General features: G+C 38.0%; 1 protein-coding gene across 1 annotated transcript in view; it reads left to right on the top strand.

The window, feature by feature from the left end:
- Positions 1-23,525, top strand: part of LOC110462700 (gamma-aminobutyric acid receptor subunit beta-like) — a 119,431-nt gene that overhangs the window by 77,492 nt on the left and 18,414 nt on the right. The window contains exon 4 of the mRNA XM_021516802.1: positions 16,456-16,682. Coding sequence (XP_021372477.1) covers positions 16,456-16,682 — 227 coding nt within the window. The remainder of the gene's footprint in view (positions 1-16,455; positions 16,683-23,525) is intronic.

The raw sequence follows: 23,525 nt of genomic DNA, 5'->3' as shown, positions 1-23,525 counted from the left end.
TCTCTCAAAGAGTACACAAAAATACGATTGTCTGCTATGGACGTGTAAGGAAGGTAATTTTGTGTTTGGCTAACCTACAGCACGCTACCTTAACCCTGTTTGCAGGATTGGCGTTTGACTAAACTATCCTCTTGGGACGTCGTTAGGATATATCATTGTATTTTTGTATCGATTGCTTGTGTCTAGAAGCTCTTGCGATCTTTAATGAGACATTGACAAAAAATTTACACGGAAAGTTTGATATTTCATTTGTTTACGATGTACAGATATCCAGACCTATTTACATGGTTCCAGTATATTGTAGATGTAGTGATATCAAGGACAAGTTACATGACTTAATCTATGATGGTGATAATATTTGTCTTATATACTTTTTTTCTTACATCATTCATTCGATATTTCTAGTATATTATATATCAAACGTCATTCACATATATAATATGAAGTCATGATAAAAGGCATCTTACGTTATTTTTTTTATTAAACACTACTGGTACAAGTACATAACTAATGACCATTGTGTCCCCTTAGAACATCTAGTGGCCTACGACGTATTTCGGTACTTGAGGGAAGAATATTTCAAAAGAATATCAATATTCCAGTGGGAACCAGCATACATATGAATTAAATTGAAGCCGGGATATAGCGTACTCGTTTAAAACTGAATATAAGGACATCGAGGACTCACCTTCGTCAGCTTAATTTCGTAATATTTACCTACACGTATTGAACGACAATATTTCCCCTCACTATTAAACAAAAAGCAATGATAACGGTGAAGATTGTATCTTGGTACTGGTGAAACTTTCCACAGTATACCATACCGGACTGAAATATCCGCATGTCCCGTCGTAGCGTAACAATATACGTGACCGATTTGCTTGGATAGAAGTCACGCGTAGGTAGCACGAAGCTATTTTCGAAGAGAATAGTTTGCATATTGTTTGCTCTCTCCAATACACTCCTAGCCAGACGTATACTTTAAAAAGGGAGATGTTGTTTGTACATGCGCAAAAGCGAAAGGTCTAATTGTCGGCTCAAAAATGTTTTGTCTTTTTTTAAGGACTCATCTTTCTTTTTTCGTTGAAATCCATACCGATTATCAACACACTAGCAACATTAGATAGCTTATACCGCATATTGTTCTGTTGTAAGCAAAGATAGTTTGCAGCAAATAAAACAATCTTTCATTTGTGGTAGGATTAATGTCAACTATTGAGCAAAGAACATGACAAACATTAGGTCTCTGCTAAATAGTTTATCCCTTGGGTCATAATGACCTTGTCCGTACCCCGCGTCAGGGACGGTTTTAATAAGTCTCCCCTGTTTATTCAGATTGCAATTTACAATTGGATCATTATTCCACTGCTAGTTTCATGTACTCATTTGTTTTATAAATTCCCTCAATGTGGTATCTCGGAGTTGTCATGATGATATACACCTGGTCGTTGTGTTTTGGTGGGAAGGGCAGGAAAGGCATTGTTGCTTTTCTGTTCTTTTGACGTCAGTTCAGTATGTTATTATATCCTGTTTTTGATTTTGAGCTCTGTTTTTTAATTATTCATATTCTGATATGAAATCGTTTGTATCGATATTTTCTATTCTTATTTGCTCTGCTTATTATTAGAAAGTTATCTTTCTTGTGCTGTACATATATTTATTTCTTTTAAAAATAGTTTATATTTAAATACGTTATGATGCTTGTAGGATGGATGTCGTATTATCATTTGAAATTCCGGTATTTATGACGTGTGATTCCTAGTGATGGTTTCAGTAATTGTTAGTGATGATCGCCCAGTTCCCGTGGTGTGACCGGCGCCAGTGCGCTAGGAATATATGTAACCTTCACACTGTATTATAGCGCTGACTTTGTATAGCACCTGGTGAGTCCTTCCTCCCCATTTCTAGACGCACGTCTCCAGGCAAATATCTCGGTACAAGACCGGCTACACTGCTTCCTGCCCTTTAGCTGTCGGAGATGTCATGTCAATTTAGAAATTCATTTCCTGTTATGGTATACCGTCATTATACATTTATATTAAGTTATCTTTCTAAAGTAGAAATACTTTTTTCCATCAATATTTAATCAACTTGTCATTTTCCCACAATTGAATCAATAAAATTGATTTTCTGTTAGGGGGGTCCATTCTGTCAGGTAAAGGGCGTCCGTTCTGTTAGGTATAGGGTGTCAGTTCTGTTAGGTATAGGGTGTCTGTTATGTTAGGTATAGGGAGTCAATTGTGTTAGGTATATGGAGTCTGTTCTTTTAGGTATACGGCGTCAGTTCTGTTAGATATAGGGAGTCAGTTCTGTTAGGTATAGGGAGTCAGATCTGTTAGGTATAGGGAGTCAGTTCTGTTAGGGGAGTCAGTCCTGATAGGTATAGGGAGTCAGTTCTGTTAGGGGAGTCAGCCCTGTTAGGTATAGGGAGTCAGTTCTGCTAGGGTAGTCAGTTCTGTTAGGTATAGGGAGTCAATTCTGTTAGGGGAGTCAGTTATGTTAGGTATAGGGAGTCAGTTCTGTTAGGTTTAGCGAGTCAGTTCTGTTAGGTATAGAGTGTCAGTTCTGTTAGGTATAGGGAGTCAGTTCTGTTAGGTTTAGCGTGTCAGTTCTGTTAGGTATAGGGAGTCAGTTCTGTTAGGAATAGGGAGTCAGTTCTGTTAGGTATAGGGAGACAGTTCTGTTAGGGGAGTCAGTCCTGATAGGTATAGGGAGTCAGTTCTGTTAGGTATATGTAGTCAGTTCTGTTAGGTATAGGGAGTAAGTTCTGTTAGGTATAGGGAGTCAGTTCTGTTATGTATAGGGAGTCAGTCCCATTAGGTATAAGGGTGTCAGTTCTGTTAGATATAGGGAGTCAGTTCTGTTAGGTATAGGGAGACAGTTCTGTTAGGGGAGTCAGTCCTGATAGGTGTAGGGAGTCAGTTCTGTTAGGGGAGTCAGCCCTGTTAGGTATAGGGAGTCAGTTCTGCTAGGGGAGTCAGTTCTGTTAGGTATAGGGTGTCAGTTCTGTTAGGTATAGGGTGTCAGTTATGTTAGGTATAGGGAGTCAGTCCTGTTAGGTTTAGAGAGTCAGTTCTGTTAGGTATAGGGAGTCAGTTCTGTTATGTATAGGGAGTCAGTCCTGTTAGGTATAAGGAGTCAGTTCTGTTAGTTATGGGGTGTCAGTCCTGTTAGGTATAGGGAGTCAGTTCTGTTAGGAATAGGGAGTCAGTTCTGTTAGGTATAGGGAGTAAGTTCTGTTAGGTATATGGAGTCAGTTCTGTTAGGTATAGGGAGTCAGTTCTGCTAGGGGAGTCAGTTCTGTTAGGTATAGGGTGTCAGTTCTGTTAGGTAGAGGGAGACAGTTCTGTTAGGGGAGTCAGTTATGTTATGTATAGGGAGTCAGTTCTGTTAGGTTTAGCGAGTCAGTTCTGTTAGGTATATGGAGTCTGTTCTTTTAGGTATACGGCGTCAGTTTTGTTAGGTATAGGGAGTCAGTTCTGTTAGGTATAGGGAGACAGTTCAGTTAGGGGAGTCAGTCCTGATAGGTATAGGGAGTCAGTTCTGTTAGGGGAGTCAGCTCTGTTAGGTATAGGGAGTCAGTTCTGCTAGGGGAGTCAGTTCTGTTAGGTATAGGGTGTCAGTTCTGTTAGGTATAGGGAGTCAGTTATGTTAGGTATAGGGAGTCAGTTCTGTTAGGGGAGTCAGTTATGTTATGTATAGGGAGTCAGTTCTGTTAGGTTTAGCGTGTCAGTTCTGTTAGGTATAGGGAGTCAGTTCTGTTATGTATAGGGAGTCAGTCCTGTTAGGTATAAGGGTGTCAGTTCTGTTAGATATAGGGAGTCAGTTCTGTTAGGTATAGGGAGAGTCAGTCCTGTTAGGTATAGGGTGTCAGTTATGTTAGGTATAGGGAGTCAGTCCTGTTAGGTTTAGAGAGTCAGTTCTGTTAGGTATAGGGAGTCAGTTCTGTTAGGTATAGGGTGTCAGTTCTGTTAGGTATAGGGTGTCAGTTATGTTAGGTATAGGGAGTCAGTCCTGTTAGGTATATAGAGTCAGTTCTGTTAGGTATAGGGAGTCAGTTCTGTTAGGGGAGTCAGTCCTGTTAGGTATAGGGAGTCAGTCCTGTAAGGTATAGGGTGTCAGTTCTGTTAGGTATAGGGAGTCAGTTCTGTTAGGTATAGGGAGTCAGTCCTGTTAGGTATAAGGAGTCAGTTCTGTTAGTTATAGGGTGTCAGTCCTGTTAGGTATAGGGAGTCAGTTCTGTTAGGTATATGTAGTCAGTTCTGTTAGGTATAGGGAGTAAGTTCTGTTAGGTATATGGAGTCAGTTCTGTTAGGTATAGGGAGTCAGTTCTGTTAGGTATAGGGAGTCAGTCCTATTAGGTATAGGTTGTCAGTTCTGTTAGGTATAGGGTGCCAGTTCTGCTAGGTATAGGTTGACAGTTATGTTAGGTTTATTGAGTCAGCTCTGTTAGGTATAGAGAGTCAGTTCTGTTAGGTATAGGGTGCCAGTTCTGCTAGGTATAGGTTGACAGTTATGTTAGGTTTATTGAGTCAGTCCTGTTAGGTATAGAGAGTCAGTTCTGTTAGATATAGGGTGTCAGTTCTGTTAGGTATAGGGAGTCAGTTCTGTTAGGTATAGAGAGTCATTAAGTGTAATGGATATCGAACCCACGTGAGCTGACTTCAGTCATGAGACTTTCTCAACCAGCCACGTGTTCAAATGTATCAATGACACAGTAATCTTAAAATACAAAGGTAGGCCAAGATAAAAGACAATAAAACCAGGTTATTACCGGATGCTTCATACAGCATAAAATCTGTTTACCTGATTGTGACTTTGTCAGCGTTATAAACTAGCACTGTCACATGACCAGGTGTCAGGATTTGACACCGGCGGGAACCCTTGTGACTGTCAGCTGAATAGAAGCTGTGTATACCATAAAGTTACATGTGACTTTAACTGGTTTTAAGGAAAACAGTTTGATCTATAAATTGGAGTTTATGTCTTTCGGTATTTAATAGAACATTGCCGCTTATATTTTAAAAAATCAGCGTTTCCATACGGTATGGTTATCCGTACACACTGCATTAACGTGTATAACAATTCTACTTTGACGCTAAGTAATAGCTCGATATTTTCGAGGAATTAAAATTTGTTTGTTGGTAGTTTTTATTTCTATTGTGGTCAGTGGTCCTTTTTAATCTGATATATCCCTTTTATGCTCGAATAGGTTCACAATGTCTCCAAGACAACTGTACGTAAACCATTTTTTATATTCCACATACTAGCGAGGTACGTAAAAAGGCTCATGTGGGGTTTTTTTATCTTGCTATGTATATTACCGGCAATTAGTGTGATATCTAAAAGGACGTTCTTGATTACAGAATACAACAGGGACCAGAACCAGAAAACAATGTGTTATACTTAACTCTTTAGTGTAACAGTTTATCAGTTCTGCCAGGCATATCACTTTCCGACGGAGACATTCCGTACCAAAGTGAAGGTTTCCTTCAAGTAGATCACAAACAGCTTTGATGTTATGGAATACAGTTCAAATAGTAGATCACACAATACTTACACTGTATGCCAACTTAGGAGAGAGAAAAAAGGAGTTGTTTCATAAATACGTTGCATTTGTGACAAATACACACAAACATGTGTATCGAAATATCATTTCTACTTGATCTGAAAATAATTAAACAATTATTCCATTTCTATTAAAAAGATTATCTAGTTCCTGATTCAAGATGTATTACGGTATTTCGGTATAAGACAATATTTGACTTGTGTTGAAAAGTTGCTGTGCTGGATCAATACGAGGTACTACAGAGGCAGAAAGAGGACATTCTACAATATAAAACACGGAAACACACACAGGATCGATCAAATTGTCTCCTGCTCATAACTACAGTTTTAGCTACAAAATACAATTTCTGTTTTAAGGCGATGACAATCAAGGGTAGCTGTATAGTGATTGCGTTATATCATAGGACCTCCTAGTTGTACTTCTGAAGGTTCGATTGGATGAATCAACAGGCGCGCTCCCGTATTATCCTCAATTGAAGCTCTGTGCATCCTGTTAAATATGTTGTAGATCCCACTGTCACAAAGTAGCTCTTTGGAACGAAAGTATTTGAGAGAAAAAAGAAATCAGAGTCCACAAACGATTAAAGACTGGTTTACTATTTCTAGAATGTTGGTACAATATCTACTACGTTAGTAATGATATACGTTCTGGATCACCTACTTTGGCCCAACATTTTGTGAAGGTTAATTTGTGTTTCTTTTTTCTTTGTTTTGTTGACAATCCGATCCTCCTGTTGTCTTATATAATCGATTTTGAAGTCTAACACAATAGGGATGGCGGTTAACGTGGTTGTGGTCGGGCATAACAGGGCGGAGGTTTGTTGGGTTAGTTAGGTACAGCAGGAATAGGATGAGTCGAGTCGGACAGCATAGTGATAGGACCGATGGACTCGTGCTCCTGCAAAAGACATTTATCACACATTAAACATATCAACTTGTTATGTAAAAATGTAAACTATTCAAATGAACTGAACGTCTCACACGCCACAAGTTTCAACGCTAATTGCGCACTCACGCGATTCTTTAAAAACAAATCTCTTAATATCGACGTTAACACTAAGCTTCTTATATGTGTACCACAATAAAAGGCAAGGGGGTCTATTGATTGTAAGCCAAGCTTGCATGCACACCTCTGAACCTTTAATGATATTTTCTGTGAAATCCGCATCATTAACACTCTAAGTCTAACACAGTTCCGACCTATCCGACCTCAATGTTGATATGTAAAGACAACCACAGAAACTGAGAAGACATCAAAATAATAACAATAACATGAACTTACACATCAAAACACAGACAACAATAGGACCCGAGGAGATATTAAAATAGCGACAATAACATGAACTTACACATCAAAACACAGACAACAATAGGACCTGAGGAGACATTAAAATAGCGACAATAACATAGCTAACACATCAAAACACAGACAACAATAGGACCTGAGGAGGCATTAAAATAGCGACAATAACATGAACTTACACATCAAAATAAAGACAACAATAGGACCTGAGGAGACATTAAAATAGCGACAATAACATGAACTTCCACATCATAACACAGACAACAATAGGACCTGAGGAGGCATTAAAATAGCGACAATAACATGAACTTACACATCAAAACACAGACAACAATAGGACCTGAGGAGACATTGAAATAGCGACAATAACATGAACTTACACATCAAAATAAAGACAACAATAGGACCTGAGGAGACATTAAAATAACGACAATAACATGAACTTACACATCAAAACACAGAAAACAATAGGACCTGAGGAGGCATTAAAATAGCGACAATAACTGGAATGTAGAAGATATCGAAAGATATCGAAATAAAGACAACAACATAACCTAAGTTGATATCGAAATTAAACACAACAATTGTAACTGACGAGGAATCGGAATAAAAGCATCATCAATCCCAACATAAAACCTACGAAAGGGTACACATATCCCTGTTAGGTCAATATATAGAAAGAAAGCAAGTCATCGGTAAGTCAAAGTAGACACTATAATTCAATAGATAACAGTAAAATGCTTTCAGCGTGGATTGTAGACTTTCCGGTAGAGAACCTGTTATACATTAATGATCTATTTCTTTAATAGGGACCTTGGTATGATCATTGAGTTTCTTGCCACTTAGTGGAATGAATACGATCACCATATCTTTTTATGTCAATAGTAACATTCTGATTGACATAAAAGTCAAATCTGTCTTTTCCATTTGAGCATCATATACTTAAGCATTGCGCGCATTATAATTTGTTCGCTTGCAAAGCTGTGTCATTCAAATAAATCATAAATACCATATAAAAACAGTTGAATACTTGTATTTACGTTTTCTCTTCCTTTTATGTTCTTTTTTAACTTACAATTTATATTTAGAAAATAAATTCCCGCCTTATCGACAGTCCACACAAATGTATTCAATAATTGGAACAGCGTGTTGTCGCGTGCTGATTGGCAAACAATGTAGTACTTTCAAATTTTATCAAAAACTTCACTTTTATTCCACAATTCAGTATCAATACGCGTATGAAATGTATATAGGGTGATTTAAGTTTATCAATATAAATCTGAGCTGAAAGTTAGATTTGTAATTGTTTCGATTTTTCCCTGGAACAAATATCGCGCATGGATAAATACAGTGTACACCGTAATCCGACCTTGCCCTTTACGAGGGAGTTATTTTTGGAAGTTGAATGAGCAGAGAGAAAGTTCGAATTTGTGAAGAATCCAGGCGTAAATTTATTTGTTGATTGTATGGAAACCTGACTACAATCAGTAGATTCTACAACAGCCGTGTTATTCGACATATCGTTAGAAACTGAGGAAATCGTGGATTCGAGACGCGTGATACTAATAGCGTTTGAAGTGAGTGATCTTGCGACGGAGCACATGGGTTCGTTACCAATGTCTGAAATACACATATTCCTTGCATATGTTTATGTAATGTGTGACTCATATCAGTAGGTCTATTACATGTGTATCTTTCAGACATTTGTAACGAACCCCTGTGGATCAGTGCAGTGTAACAGACGATATTTCTGATAAATTGCATGAGTTAAAACTGTTTCCATTGCCGGCATCGGTTATTTCAACCGATGTGCATTTTGTACGATATTGCAGACTTTGGTCTTGTTTTTATTGCAATAAAAGTTGTTGTTTTTTAATATTTTCTTCTTCTTTATTTTTACACAATTTCAATAACATTGTCAAGTGTCATAATGCCCAGCGATATTTCAGCAGCCGTCATGTTTGTTTACATTGGATATTGTAGTTCCGGTCGGTATTTTTATTAATACGCTAATCATTATGTCTCGTGGTGCATTGTATTTAAAGTCCCATCAACGACACAGCTTTCAAATAGCCTATATAGTGACAATGCAAATGTAAATATATATTATTTGTGTGATATCATGTGTAAGACTACATAAATGTCAAGTATATATGAAACATAGATTTATCCGTCACTTTCCTCTCCCGTAATGGTACAAATGGAGAACCCGTAAAGCAATAACCATCAGGCAATAAAGACCGGAATAATTAGTTCTTGTTTGAGATTGATTCCGATTTTATCAATATTCTTGACCTCTTTGTAACCACTGTGACATTTTAGTGGTAAACCCCGTCGATATCGCAGCATAATCAAGCGATTATGGCACATACATCTATTCATATCATTGCCAAATTATGGATTCCTTAAATCCGCACAAGGTCGAACCTGTCATAACGGTATGATACGGGATCACGCGGTTTTGATGCGGAACTGTAATTTCATGAATTCGCCATATCCCTGTTTACGGTCAATGGTTCTAGAGTATCACCATACTTTCTGTAATTACCCTGAAACGACGACTACCCAGTGAATACAGTTGACCGATAAATGTATACGCGAGTGACACTGATGGAGTGGACGCTGGTCACTTGCTGTTCAGACCCTTGTATCGATCGCTAGACATCGGACCTGCTCACTGTCCAAAACATAGACTGGACATCAAGATTTCATGTTAACACCGTGTTTCCCCGCATGTCAGCAACGTTGATGAATCACACGATTGATGTTTTGTAATTATGGGATAAACCAATCGTCACATTGTGCTATTCTTACGCTACACGTACGTGTTTGATTCGAGGGAATAACTGTCTAAGTAAACCCCGAGAATCGTTGGTGACGGCACCACAGCACTGGGCTGTATTTAACAACTAAAACACCGAATAGGACATTATATATGCCATCTCTTGGACATTATATAAATATGACATTCATTAGCAGGTGACTGTGAATATTGTCAACCCGAGAAAACCATTGTCACCTGAGGCGAAGCCGAGGGTGACAATGGGTTTTTGAGGGTTGATTATATTCACTGTCCCCTGCTAATGAATGTCATATCTATTTTGTTACACCAAAAGTCTTTGTAGCTCAAAAACGGCAGCAAACCTCGATAATGACATCTTGTTTGTTGATAGTCTGCTGTTTACAATCGCTATCGCAGCGGCGCTTGATAAAATTCGCTGTTGCCGTAAAACGTTCTTGTGACCATCACGGTGGGGAAACGAAGCGGTGAACGCACATTTTTCGCGCATGTGATATTTTTCACTGTCTCATGGCAATATCACCCGCGCCCCTTAAAACTAATGTATTTTCGGAGTGTGACAGAGATTTTTGTTTAATTTTCTCCCAACCAATCAAATAGGTAGAAATTCACTTGAGTTGTAACAACATAGGATATGTCGGCGAATGTCCAAAGGTCAGACAAGATGTGTACCACGCAAATGTTAAACATTTTTGATTGCTTTGCTACATCCTGCTTTATCTACAATTACCAATGAAATAAGTGAGTTGCGATGATAGAGTCAGGAAATATACGGTGTAGTTTTGTAAAACCAGTGTGGAAATGTTGTGTTATATGTAATATACTTTCACATCAGCAGATGATTGACTACTGATGGGCAATCGGTCTTCAAGGAGGGACGTTACCTTGTAACACGAGTGTATTAATTTGACACAGTTTAAAATACTATTGAAACAATATGGAATGAACTGGTTTTCCAGATATGTTTCCGAACGTTTTAAGTATGGATTTTTATCTGTGTTATCTAAATTACAACTGATTAGTCCTTAATGGGGGGGGGGAAAGCCATGTGTTGCAGTAAATAATATATTTTTGCGTCAGCATAAAAATGGTGTTTTTATGTCGATAGGTGGAAGTTATTTGGGCATGGCTGAAATGAAATGCTTTTTTTAGAAAATATCTGCCTAAAGTTGTGAAATTGTTGGCTAACAAGTGGTTTTATAGGCATATTACCAATTAAGCTATTTGTTCACATGTGTGTCAGTCACTTGAGAACATCTTGTGTTTCATCCATGGACGAAATGATGATAAAGTGCAGTAAATATTTACCGGTTATGTACAACAGGTTTATCTCTATTTATTATTTCTATTGGTCATTTACATAGTTCATGTGATGAAATCACTTATTTTCCATCATATGAACCCTTTTCAAATGGAAGAAATCTCGCACGAAAGTACCATATGTAATGGATTTGTAATTATTCATTCTTTCCTCGTTTTTGTCAGTACTTCTTTAATGTTGGCTATAAAGTGAAGTCACTATTCAGTAATGTTTTGAATGAGTTCTTCTTTCCTTCGTATTTCTTATTTTTATTTGAATAGTTTCTCTCACCAAATCTCTCTAATTTTCATTATTTAGTTTGGCTTAACCTAAAATTCATCATTTCGTCGCAAGTTCCCTATAAGCCATCACTTCAAACACAGTGCAGTGTGTTGACTGGATGGATACCAAGACACAGTAGTGATCATACTATTTACTGCTCACTATCAGATATTGTCGAGTCTTCAATATAATTATTTCGTATAAAAATATGATATCTTACTCACGCGAGAGCCAATGGATCGTGATCTGCTAGTTATGTATTTTCCCCTTGTTGATTTGAGGACTCCACAACGTTGCCCTTTCTCAAAGTATAACATAATGATGTACAGTACCATGTTACAATATCTGTATTATAGGACAACACGCAACGTGATTCAATTATGAAGCCCTTTTAGTAGCCTTGATTGTGTCATAGACATTTCTATTTTGACATTTTAATGACATACATCACGACACTAAAAACTAAAAATTAAATTAGGTTTTCGGCCTCATGATAAAATCGAAATACGTGTTAATAGTTAAACCTTCACGGCATGTTCTGTAACGAGATATCTGTAGCATTGAAAGAGTGGCAATGCATTAATAACGAATGAGATTGAAGAGTTGTAATTCATGAGGCTCATGCCAGATGTTTTGATTTTAATTTTTTAATTTTTAATCGAAAATCGCAAAAACGTTTCAAATGAGATGAATAAGTTTAGAATTAGTATATGTAGGTAGAGAGAACAGGTTCATAGTTTGAATATAACCTAAATCGAGAGAATTCGGGTGGCTTTGCTCAAATAAAATAATTGCTTTGTCAACAGTCTAACAGAGTCACGCATGGTTGCGGTCAAATTGTCAAAGTAGTCATGTCATGACATTTTCACTAAAAAGACGTGATTTGCATTTACTTTTCAAGACATATCTACAACGTCATTCATGTTTGTGATAATTTTGCAAAATACAAGAGTGATACAAGATAGATACACATCAAGACTACTACAAGTGTTTGGCCGAAAGACAAATGTGCATTCTTTTGTATTTTGGTTACACGTTTTCCAATCATAAACTATGCCACTGTAAGTAATACTGAAACTATTTTACACTTAGTGTCATATTGATAATGTTTCTGTAATTATTCTTTAACTGCTATAAAACCACTTCACGGACAATTTCTTTGATTTGGCTCAGGAATAAGGTGGGGGATATATCATGTACCCATTACCAACAGCAAAAGTATTTGATCAAACATAATTTTGGCATAGTTTATGTATTATATGTGTATTTTTTATAGTTTTTTTTATAAATAAACAAAGATGGTCAATGTTTTATAGCTTTTTTGTGTATGTATATACCCATTTGTTCCCACTGCAATACGTGATACAATATGGAGCAAAAGGTGTGTGATATGAGGGAATGACAGAAGTAGGGTGCAATATAAAGTGAAAGCTAAGGTATGATGAAATATAAGCATGCTTAAACTCAGATTCTGTGTTCAAGCCCCATTTAATGTTCTGGTAATCATTTAATGTTCTGGTAATTAATCATTTAATGTTCTGGTAATCATTTAATAAAACGAATCACCTTTTGTCAATGAGTTGGCAGAAGTTTACCGAGACTTACAGCCAGATACCATTTACAGTAATTACACCTGACCTTTTGATCGTGTCACATGATTCAAGTGAGTTACAAGAAATTTGGTGTGAGCACAAGATCCATGCGTGGGCATGAGAACGGTTTCATGAATACGGGCCCAGGTCCTCTGGAAGGGTAGCGTTATCATATGAATTATCCGTCATTAGGAAGGTATGTCCGTCATTGATATGAAGAATTTTTTAAATTATGAAAGATACGGTGATCATCCAATTATAAATAAGATCACAAATAGACACTGTCTATGGTCCGTTACACCACGCGCACCCCAATGTCTGCACGGGACAGGTTGTCATTAAGTGAAATAATCGAGAGCTTTGTATAATCTGTACTAACTTCAAAATTATGATTAGCAATCAGGACTTCTAAGTTTGTTGTTGTCAGCTGGTGGATTGTTAATTTAATCAGCAAAATATTTTGGTATGTTTTGCCAGTTTTAAATTACATTTTGAAGGCTAAATGGGTCGCGTATTGCAAGCGATATTGTAAAGAGCTTGTAATTCATGGGATGCTGTGGGTTGCGGTATGCCAGGCCCATTAGTTATTTGCGGATAGTGATCTTTGCCTGTTGCATTAGACACTACGATTAGAAACCATTAGGTCATTAACGGGGCACCCACACGAATCCTGCACATTAACACGAATTAGAACGCTCTAATAGAGAGCATGACTTATTCAAACAAAACACACACCAGGACTTTTAGAGATTTTACACAGAAGATAATTAGAATACAACATGTATGATGTCTTTCTACTAGTAGCAGCTTAACTTGTGAAATAAATTAAGTTAACTTCTTAATGAAATATCTGCCTTTGTATGATACATTCATGATTCCTTTTGGAAGGTTTATTTTATCTAAGAACAATACATATCTTGTATTTGAAAAGAGAAATCACGACGGTCGCCAAATATGGTCAGGAAACGATTACACTTCCGGAATGCATATTTTTTTATGCATATTCTTTTTGGTTTTATGTATACTCGACCCTTGTTTTTGAATTTTAACATTGCCTTTAACGTTGAAGCTAGGATATATATTTATGTTTACTTAAACTGTTGACTGGTATTTACAGCAAAAAAAAACAACTTTTGAACAGTAAAATAATCTGGTATCCACCGGCCCCCGAGGATGTTCCTAGATATTAGATTATTTATACATAAGACTAGGGAATTAAGCAATAAAAGGGTAATGTCTTGACAAGACATGGATAAAACCTAATAAATGGCAAGGCAATTGGGCAGTGAGCTCGTGCCTGCCAGACATAGGGGCGCAGGGTAGGACGACCGTGTCTGCAAGGGGATATATTTTCCTTAAATGAATTACAAAATGGCATGTTCATCTTAGCTGAAGCCTGTAACACATTTAAAGTATATATGAATGGTGTGAAATTGTTATAATCCATGTCTAGAAGAAAAGATAGGACACAAAATGCAATTACAGACATATCACTTAGACTAGCAAGGTCAACAATGGTAACATGTGGTTGACATTTTAAGAAAGTACGAAAAAAAAGCGATTATGGGGCGAAATCCGTCATTTGGATACAATACTCAATAAACTTCTTAACCTATGTTATAAGGTGCGATAATCGCGTGAAATTAATAAAAATCCAAGTATTGTCACGTGCTCGTAGGGAGAGCAGTGGCAATTAAAACAGAACGACAACACTAATCAGTACTGTCGTTATTACCACTCTCAATGTGAGTTGAGCCTGTGGTTTATGTGTTTCTATATTCATTATTTACCAAAGTGAGAGAGAAGGTTTCACTATGTACAGTACCTCCAGGTGGAGGTGTCCCTAGTATACGGTATAAAATACCAAAGACTTATTTAAGAAATATTACTGAACAGAAAATTCCAGTAGAAGTAACACACTTGTGTGACACAGCCAGTAATAAGATAAATGTGCGGGTTAGGAAAATAGTAGAATTATAGTATTTATGATATAGTTTTCCAAAGATTTGACGTTACCATGGCCGCCATGACGTTGTGTTTCCATGGTCGCCATGATATGGTGTAACTATAATCTGTTTGCCTTTGAGTAGTGTAACAATGATCACCATGATGTGGTTTGGCGATGGTCGCTACAGTGTAATTTTTACCACGGTCGCCATGATGTTCTGTTGCCATGGTTGCTACAATGTAGTTTTACCATGGTCGCCATGATGTGGTGTTACCACGACCGTGCCTTATGTACTTAAACTGATCAAAGGTCGGCTGGTCAGATCGGAAGTCAGTAGTGCACACGATCCATCATTTCGGCCATTGATCGTATGTTGTGTCTCCCCCAAATCAAGTCAACGCCAACCTCATACGTCCAGTATATCAATCGAGTATCAGTGTAACAATATCTAGTAGATAATGTACGTCAACACTCGACATGAAATATTCATAATTTGATTGAATCAATCTCGGAATGTCTACAATTTGACCAAATACATAGCTTGAACATTTCACATGCAAATATTGGTGTGATAATTGACAGAGAGGGTCAATAACTGGACGATGTGCTTATTAACTTTGGACGCGAGTAGATGATGCCTGACTGAAGATATGTGAACAATGCGCCATGACATACAGAAAGGGTCGATCGGGAAATGGGTCTTCACAGCTTGCGGCATCCCCAGTAAACACTTTCACGATAAACAATCTAATCGTATGGTCAAACTTACATGGATAGCTCGAGCATTGCCTTGGCTAAACTGTGCGGTTCACACATCAGCTCGAGCATTGCCCTGGCTGAACTGTGCGGTTCACACATCATCTCGAGCATTGCCCTGGCTGTACTGTGCGGTTAACACATCATCTCGAGCATTGCCTTGGCTGTACTGTGCGGTTCACACATAAGCTCGAGCATTGCCTTGGCTGAACTGTGCGGTTCACACATCAGCTCGAGCATTGCTTTGGCTGTTCTGTGCGGTTCACACATCAGCTCGCGCATTGCCCTGGCTGTACTGTGCGGTTCACACATCAGCTCGCGCATTGCCTTTGCTGTTCTGTGCGGTTCACACATCAGCTCGAGCATTGCCCTGGCTGTATTGTGCGGTTCACACATCAGCTCGAGCATTGCCCTGGCTGAACTGTGCGGTTCACACATCAGCTCGAGCATTGCCTTTGCTGTTCTGTGCGGTTCCCACATCAGCTCGAGCATTGCCCTGGCTGAACTGTGGCTCACACATCAGCTCGAGCATTGCCTTGGCTGTATTGTGCGGTTCACACATCAGCTCGAGCATTGCACTGGCTGTACTGTGCGGTTCACACATCAGCTCGAGCATTGCACTGGCTGTTCTGTTCGGTTCACACATCAGCAGGATTAGAGCTTTTGCTCACACTTTAGAGTTATCAATATCTTCAAACATTAAATCTTATATATAACTATTGTTTATCTCTATAAGATAATTCTTTATAATTTGTGATGAAGCTAAATCATTAGATAACAGAAGTGAGCAGGTGACTTGATAATGATTTTGCTTCAAATTTCGTAAAAAAGTTTTGCTATAAAACTTTCGATGCAATGTGCATGTAACATTATAAACCAACCTAACCTTCTCTTCTCACTTTGTAGGACTACACGATCACCATCTACCTGAACCAGTACTGGGCTGATGATAGACTTGCTTTTGCCCGCCACAAACACGGCACACCAATGACCTTGACAGGAGACTTTGCCGAGAAGATCTGGGTCCCTGATACATTCTTTGCAAACGACAAGAACTCGTTTTTACACGAAGTGACAGAGAAAAATAAAATGATACGCTTATATGGAAATGGATCAGTTGTTTACGGCATGAGGTAAGAATGCTAGAATACAGAAATTGTACGGCTTTCCTTTGTAGAAGAACTGAACTGTAATATACGATCGCTACTTTTCGTATGGCAGAGCGACCGGACGCTTAAACGGAACAAATACCTAATGCTATTTGGACACTATTTGAAGTTGAGGTTCAGCAGTGTGTCTATTTCGTAAAAGTAATAACATCAACGGCACTATGATGAGTGTGCTCTGGAAATGTCTGTATTGGAGGAAACGGTGTGCAATGTTGCGCGAATATGCTACGTACTCTGTGTGTTATATGTAAAACAACCTTGCACACTCGTTCACAGGGCAAGCGTTAGAAGATCGTTGCACGTGCTCCTTTTTTGTTAAAATAGAATACATCCACGAGTATATTTAATGAAAAGGTGAAATATGCTATTTATATGAATAACTTACCAGAGCCATTCGTAACCAACAGTACTCGTGACATTATAATCATAGCACTGACTCATTGATGATCATATACCTATTCTAGGATTAGGCAGCTATATTTATTGCTGTTTTACCTCGTATTTGAAATTGAAATATGAGCTTTTGAGACATTTATATAAATCTGAGTATTAAACTATTTGCTGGTACATGTTATAGGCCTACCATACAGAACAAGGCGATGTGTAGCTTATTAAACATGAAACGCGTGAGTTACTTACGTTTGTCTGCTATCTTCCTCTAAAATCAAAACACTGTGCCTATCCAGGCTTGACCTATGTGTTAGTTATCTCCACCATTTATCTCTATGGCGTGCCGTAAAAAGTCAAGTAACACCACACAAGGATGGATTTGTGAGGTAAACTATACAAATTTGACATCTATGTAAGTTATAATTGTACAGACTTTACATGGATGTTGGTAATAGCTATACAGACTTTACCTGCTGTTAGTAACTATACAGGCTTTACATGGATGTTGGTAATATCTATACAGGCTTTACCTAGGTGTTAGTTATATCTATACAGGCTTAACCTGTGTGTTAGTTATATCTATACAGGTTTTACCTAGGTGTTAGTTATATCTATACAGGCTTAACCTAAGTGTTAGTTATATCTATACAGGCTTAACCTAGGTGTTAGTTATATCTATAAAGGCTTAACCTAAGTGCTAGTTATAGCTATACAGACTTTACCTAGGTGTTAGTTTACGGTTAAAGTATGTGGTAGAGGGATACAGCAAGTTTCTGGTGTCCCGAGACCAGGTCTATTGCCTGAGGCGTCCAAACTACCCTTTTGATGGCAATGAGCCAAATGCTTCCGAGTTCGGTAGCAAGCTCCGCCCACCTCGCGCGTCGCTTCCGATGTCGGTAACAAGCTCCGCCCATCTCTCGCTTGATTGGCTTGGCGGAAACAACCGAGTGTAGGTGTGTTTTAGTTCCCAGACTTACACACAGTACTAAAACACAGACAGGCAAAAGTGGGGATATATCTGATTTAACCAATTACTTTTAAATAGAGTTAATAAAGTAGAGGTACAATAATTATAACTATAAAGACGTTACCTAGGTGTTAGTTATAACTATATAGACTATTTAGATGTTGCGTAGATGGTACATGTATAGCTATAATGATTTCACCTAGATGTACGATCTTACTGAAAGGCGTCAGCAACCTTTTATATGAAAGCAATGTGTGCATTTTCTTCCAAAGTAATTTCACTGGAAATTTCTACTTTGATGTGTTATCAACGAAATGTGTGTCTTAATGCTTTAGTGAAACCCTTTGTTTTCGACATATATCCTTATAGTTGTCTGTCGGATTTATAACTGGTATTCCGAACACTCCTGTACAAATTATGTCACGATCATGTCTGCTGAACCTCACAAACAAATACCACTCCTAACTCAAATAGATGATTACCCATTCAAACTCGGCTTTGTAGTATTTTCTTATGATCTATGGCAAGATAAAATGACTTTAAGAAATTGCCTTTCAAGAATAGATATCTGTAATGATGAATTTAATTATTTTTGCTCAAAGCTTTGTGCCGGGAGCCGAAGACGTGTTGTGAATAAGCCGTATGTATGACGGTTTTACCATTGCCGACGATTCCACTCTGTAGGCTATAAACCCGTATCGCCTTCCGTTCCAGGCACAATTCAAATGCTATGAAATTATAAATCTAATCGGAAATGGAAGCAATCTACAGCCTCCTTAGTGAAGTATCAGTTTTTAGGACTTTCCCTTTACGTCAAAGCACGTACAGTGTGTACCAGATCCCATGGAGTGCCGTGACCTTTAGCTAATGTCCATTCTGTCGGTGAGTATTACGTCCAGTCCGTTGAGGGGATTTAAGGTGGCGCTGTGTTAGCTACTGTATGTCATAGACGCTCTGTGGTTTACAGAACAAATATTACTAGACAATAAAATTATCTTTGATGAGTTATAATTTTGAGAAATATTGGGAATAACGGACGAATTTTGTCTATTGTTTAACAATCAAGTCTGCTACAGACACGGCCGAAGTCGTAGCAGCAAGGGTTTTCATAGACAAGTGTTTTTGCCCATGATATTCAAATACCGAGGCGGAATATAAAATTGCATTAGATGTATGCTACAATGTCTCTGCTGAAACATTCAAGTGAGGTGACGCAGAATAAAAGAATTTGCCGTTGGGAAAAAAAAGACATTTGGGGCTTATGAGGCAGTGCATGCGTCTTCCTACATTTATTTTGATCGTTTTAAATCGTCGAAAATGTATATCTGTTTATTGTTAAGCGTCCTATGGCTTATTTGTGGAAGAACAACAGACCATAAATACGTTATCAGTACAGGTAAACGGAAACACTCATGTATACTCAACCCATCCAAAAACTGTTTATGTGGCAGTCATCTCCTTAGAAGTCATTTCCTCAGCTGTCAGATTCTAGCACACCATTTCCTCAGCAGTCAGATTCTAGCACATCATTTCCTCAGCATTCAGATTCTAGCACACCATTTCCTCAGCAATCAGATTCTAGCACACCATTTCCTCAGCAGTCAGATTCTAGCACACCATTTCCTCAGCAGTCAGATTCTAACACACCATTTCCTCAGCAGTCAGATTCTAGCACACCATTTCCTCAGCAGTCAGATTCTAGCACACCATTTCCTCAGCAGTCAGCTTCTAACACACCATTTCATCTGCAGTCAAATCCTTACAAACGATCATTCAGAGTCAATTCCTGGGTAGTAAATTCCTTACAAACCATTTCCTCGGTGCTCAACTACTTTAATGCTCGGCAGTCAGCATATTCCTAACAAACAATATCATGTCCTCGGTGGTCGCCTCCTTATAAACCATAGCATGTCCTCGGTATTTGCCTCCTTACAAACCATAGCATGTCCTCGGTAGTCGCCTCCTTATAAACCATATCATGTCCTCGGTGGTCGCCTCCTTATAAACCATATCATGTCCTCGGTAATCGCCTCCTTATAAACCATATCATGTCCTCGGTGGTCGCCTCCTTACAAACCATATCATGTCCTTGGTAGTCGCCTCCTTATAAACCATATCATGTCCTCGCTAGTCGCCTCCTTATAAACTATATCATGTCCTTTGTAGTCGCCTCCTTATAAACCATATCATGTCCTCGGCAGTCGCCTCCTTATAAACCATATCATGGCCTCGGTAGTCGCCTCCTTATAAACCATATCATGTCCTCGGCGGTCGCCTCCTTACAAACCATATCATGTCCTCGGTGGTCGCCTCCTTACAAACCATATCATGTCCTTGGTAGTCGCCTCCTTATAAACCATATCATGTCATCGGTGGTTGCCTCCTTATAAACCATATCATGTCCTCGGTAGTCGCCTCCTTATAAACTCATTTTTCGGCAGTCAGTTCCAAACAGTTCAGATGTTCCACAGTCAACTCGTTACAATATCCTTGGGAGTCAGCTTCTGATATACACTTTCCCCGACATCTACCTACATGCAACTACTTCCTAAGCAGTCAGCTCCTTCCAAACTATTTTTGCGGCATTCAACTTCTCACACACATCATTTCCTCGTCTGTCTTGATCGCTATTTGTGTGTTAAAATATACCATGTAAAAAACAGGAGCTTAGAATGATGTGCTCTTTTTAGGTTTGACCTTTGAAATACAGTTTCCATAAGCGGAAACAATTACATCGACAAAACACTGGAATGTTTCTATCTATTACCAAGGTCATATACAATACAACATTGTGTTTCTGTTTGGTATGACGTCATTCCACATCACAGCTTCGTTTGAAATAAAAAATACTGAACAGATGGAAATATATTAGTCAATTAAGGCATGGCGTGTTTTAAATGCTACGTAATGTAGACACGTTCCTTGGAGACTTTCTACTGACTTAAAATTATATAAGCAGAATATATTAAAAGTTAATCGTAAACGTGATCATATAGGAACTTGGACGTTTTTCCTTCCTTGTTAATCAACACCGAGTAGACAAGCCCACATACCTAATATACCTACAAGCCCGATTTGTAGTGTTTTCATTATGAGAATAAACAATGTTTAGACCATGCCTTCTGTCAACAACATGGTTACATACTCGAGTACTGAAAATGTTAAAGGAAAAAATTGAATCAAAGTCAATTATGCTGGTAAATATTATCAATTTCTTTCAATATACATATTCGAATTAAATATGTATACAGTACTTAATGAATCCCACTTCATAAAGCAACATAAAATGTGTTCGCGTCTTGCAGTACAAGCCATGTATTTTACTCGTTGGTAATATATACCAGATGTTAAAATGTTAAAACTCATTTTTGACTAGAAGTCGTCGGTTGTTCTATACTGATCAAATCGACGAATATAGAAACAGAATTGGGTTCCTAATATTTTAGCAACGTTTTACTCTTTGTTCATATGTTAATATGACGTATTGTTCCGTCCTTTGCATTTAGGCCTATTATTCGGTTCAAATTTTTTGCAAAACAAAATCCGGTTACACCACACATATGAACTTATCTAACATCTCACACTACACTCCTTTAATGAGCGAATGGATACATTTGACTAAGCTTATTGTAAAATATATCCATGCAATCGTGCAATTTGAGACGTAAGAAGATCATAGTTGTATGATATTCCATGACTATCATGTTTATTGTGTTTTTTATCAAGGCAAGAAAAGTTATTTCTAAACATTTTCTTGGATGGACAACTCGTACACACTTTACACCTTTGTGTGCCCTCCACTGGTCATTTGTCTGATGAAGGTGACAGAGTACATATCGTGCTAGTCATCGAAACGTCACGTAGAAAATTGTATTGGTTGTGTAAAAAGATCTTTTCATAAAAAAATGGCTCAAATAAAGTAAAATCTCTAATCTCTTCATTTTGCTGTGCAAAGTTACAACAAAAAACTTATCGTCATGATGTGACGTAATAATCAAATAACATGTTATTAAATCGTTTGATGTTTGACTTTCGATTGACGATTATTTCTGTCACTTCAATAGCCATTCTCCATCATTTCTGAATGAGCACAAGCTTAATCTCAACTTTTTAGATAAATTATATCCGGTGTTTTTCTTTCGGTATTTTCCCCCAAAGCTGTCGATAAAATATAAAAAAAATCCCACTCAATGTAACACACATTAGTATACCAGGAAACATCTTCATCCAATGTTGATACGTAGCCACAACTGGGGAGATACTAAATCAATAGGCGAACATCATTATCGCGCACAAAAAAATATGTATATCATAAAAAAGAAAAACAGCTGAAATATGTCATCATCAACGTCAGCTCTCACAAACCTCTGTTTACATGCTCCATTTGAACAATGTGTTGTATAAAATATATTCCGTGTTTGCGTATTGCAGAGTTATCTTCTCTTGAGAACAGGTATTGATTGTGACGTCATTTGTTTGTGAGAGTAACGTCATCAATTTTTGAGAAAACGACGTAATTTTCTCAACCAAACCAATGACGTAACAATCAATACCTGCTATCAAGAGAAGATAACTCTGCAATACGCAAAGACGGAATAACGTCAGACGTGATTGTAAACGGTTCCGGTCTGATGAACACCAAGTTTGGAGGAGGCTTACGTGATACTGTTTAAAATCATTTGTATGATACCTTACAAACAACCATTACAGACATGCATAGACAGCTGTAATAATCTTGCTGTAGGCATCACATGTCGATGAGACATGACAATGAATGAAGAGCTGTGTAGACGACGCACCCAGCTACTTTAATGTTGATGATGTCCATTTCCCACATGCGTCATTCAACTTGTTTCTGTATTCTACGTAAAACAATCACGCCGTTTTATACAGCATGCATGTGTATCAAAATATGATGTTTACAACATAAACCGCTCTTCCACAGACTTCAGAGTTATTCCACCGAGAAAAAATAAGTCGTATATCGTTTTATGATGTATTAAGATAGACTTTGTCCTTATGTTTGATGACCTGTGCAGATCGTATGTTTAGGGAGAGTTTCTAGGTTTGATGACCATAACAGACTGTATATTTAAGGAGAGTTTCTAAGTTTGATGACCATAACAGACGGTATATTTAGGGAGAGTTTCTAAGTTTGATGACCATTACAGACGGTATATTTAGGGAGAGTTTCTAGGTTTGATGACCATAACAGACGGTATATTTAAGGAGAGTTTCTAAGTTTGATGACCATAACAGACGGTATATTTAGGGAGAGTTTCTAAGTTTGATGACCATTACAGACGGTATATTTAGGGAGAGTTTCTAGGTTCGATGACCATTACAGACTGAAGGTTTAAGGGGAGTATTCGGTTCGCTGTAATAGTAGGGGACAACTATATAGTGTAGGGCCCTCTACTCACTACATGGTTTTCAATGGCAGCTTGCCA

This window comes from Mizuhopecten yessoensis, unplaced genomic scaffold (assembly GCF_002113885.1).
Source record: "Mizuhopecten yessoensis strain PY_sf001 unplaced genomic scaffold, ASM211388v2 scaffold10821, whole genome shotgun sequence".
Taxonomy (NCBI): domain Eukaryota; kingdom Metazoa; phylum Mollusca; class Bivalvia; order Pectinida; family Pectinidae; genus Mizuhopecten; species Mizuhopecten yessoensis.
Note: the sequence above shows the minus strand (reverse complement) of the source record. Positions and strands in the feature narration are given on the sequence as shown.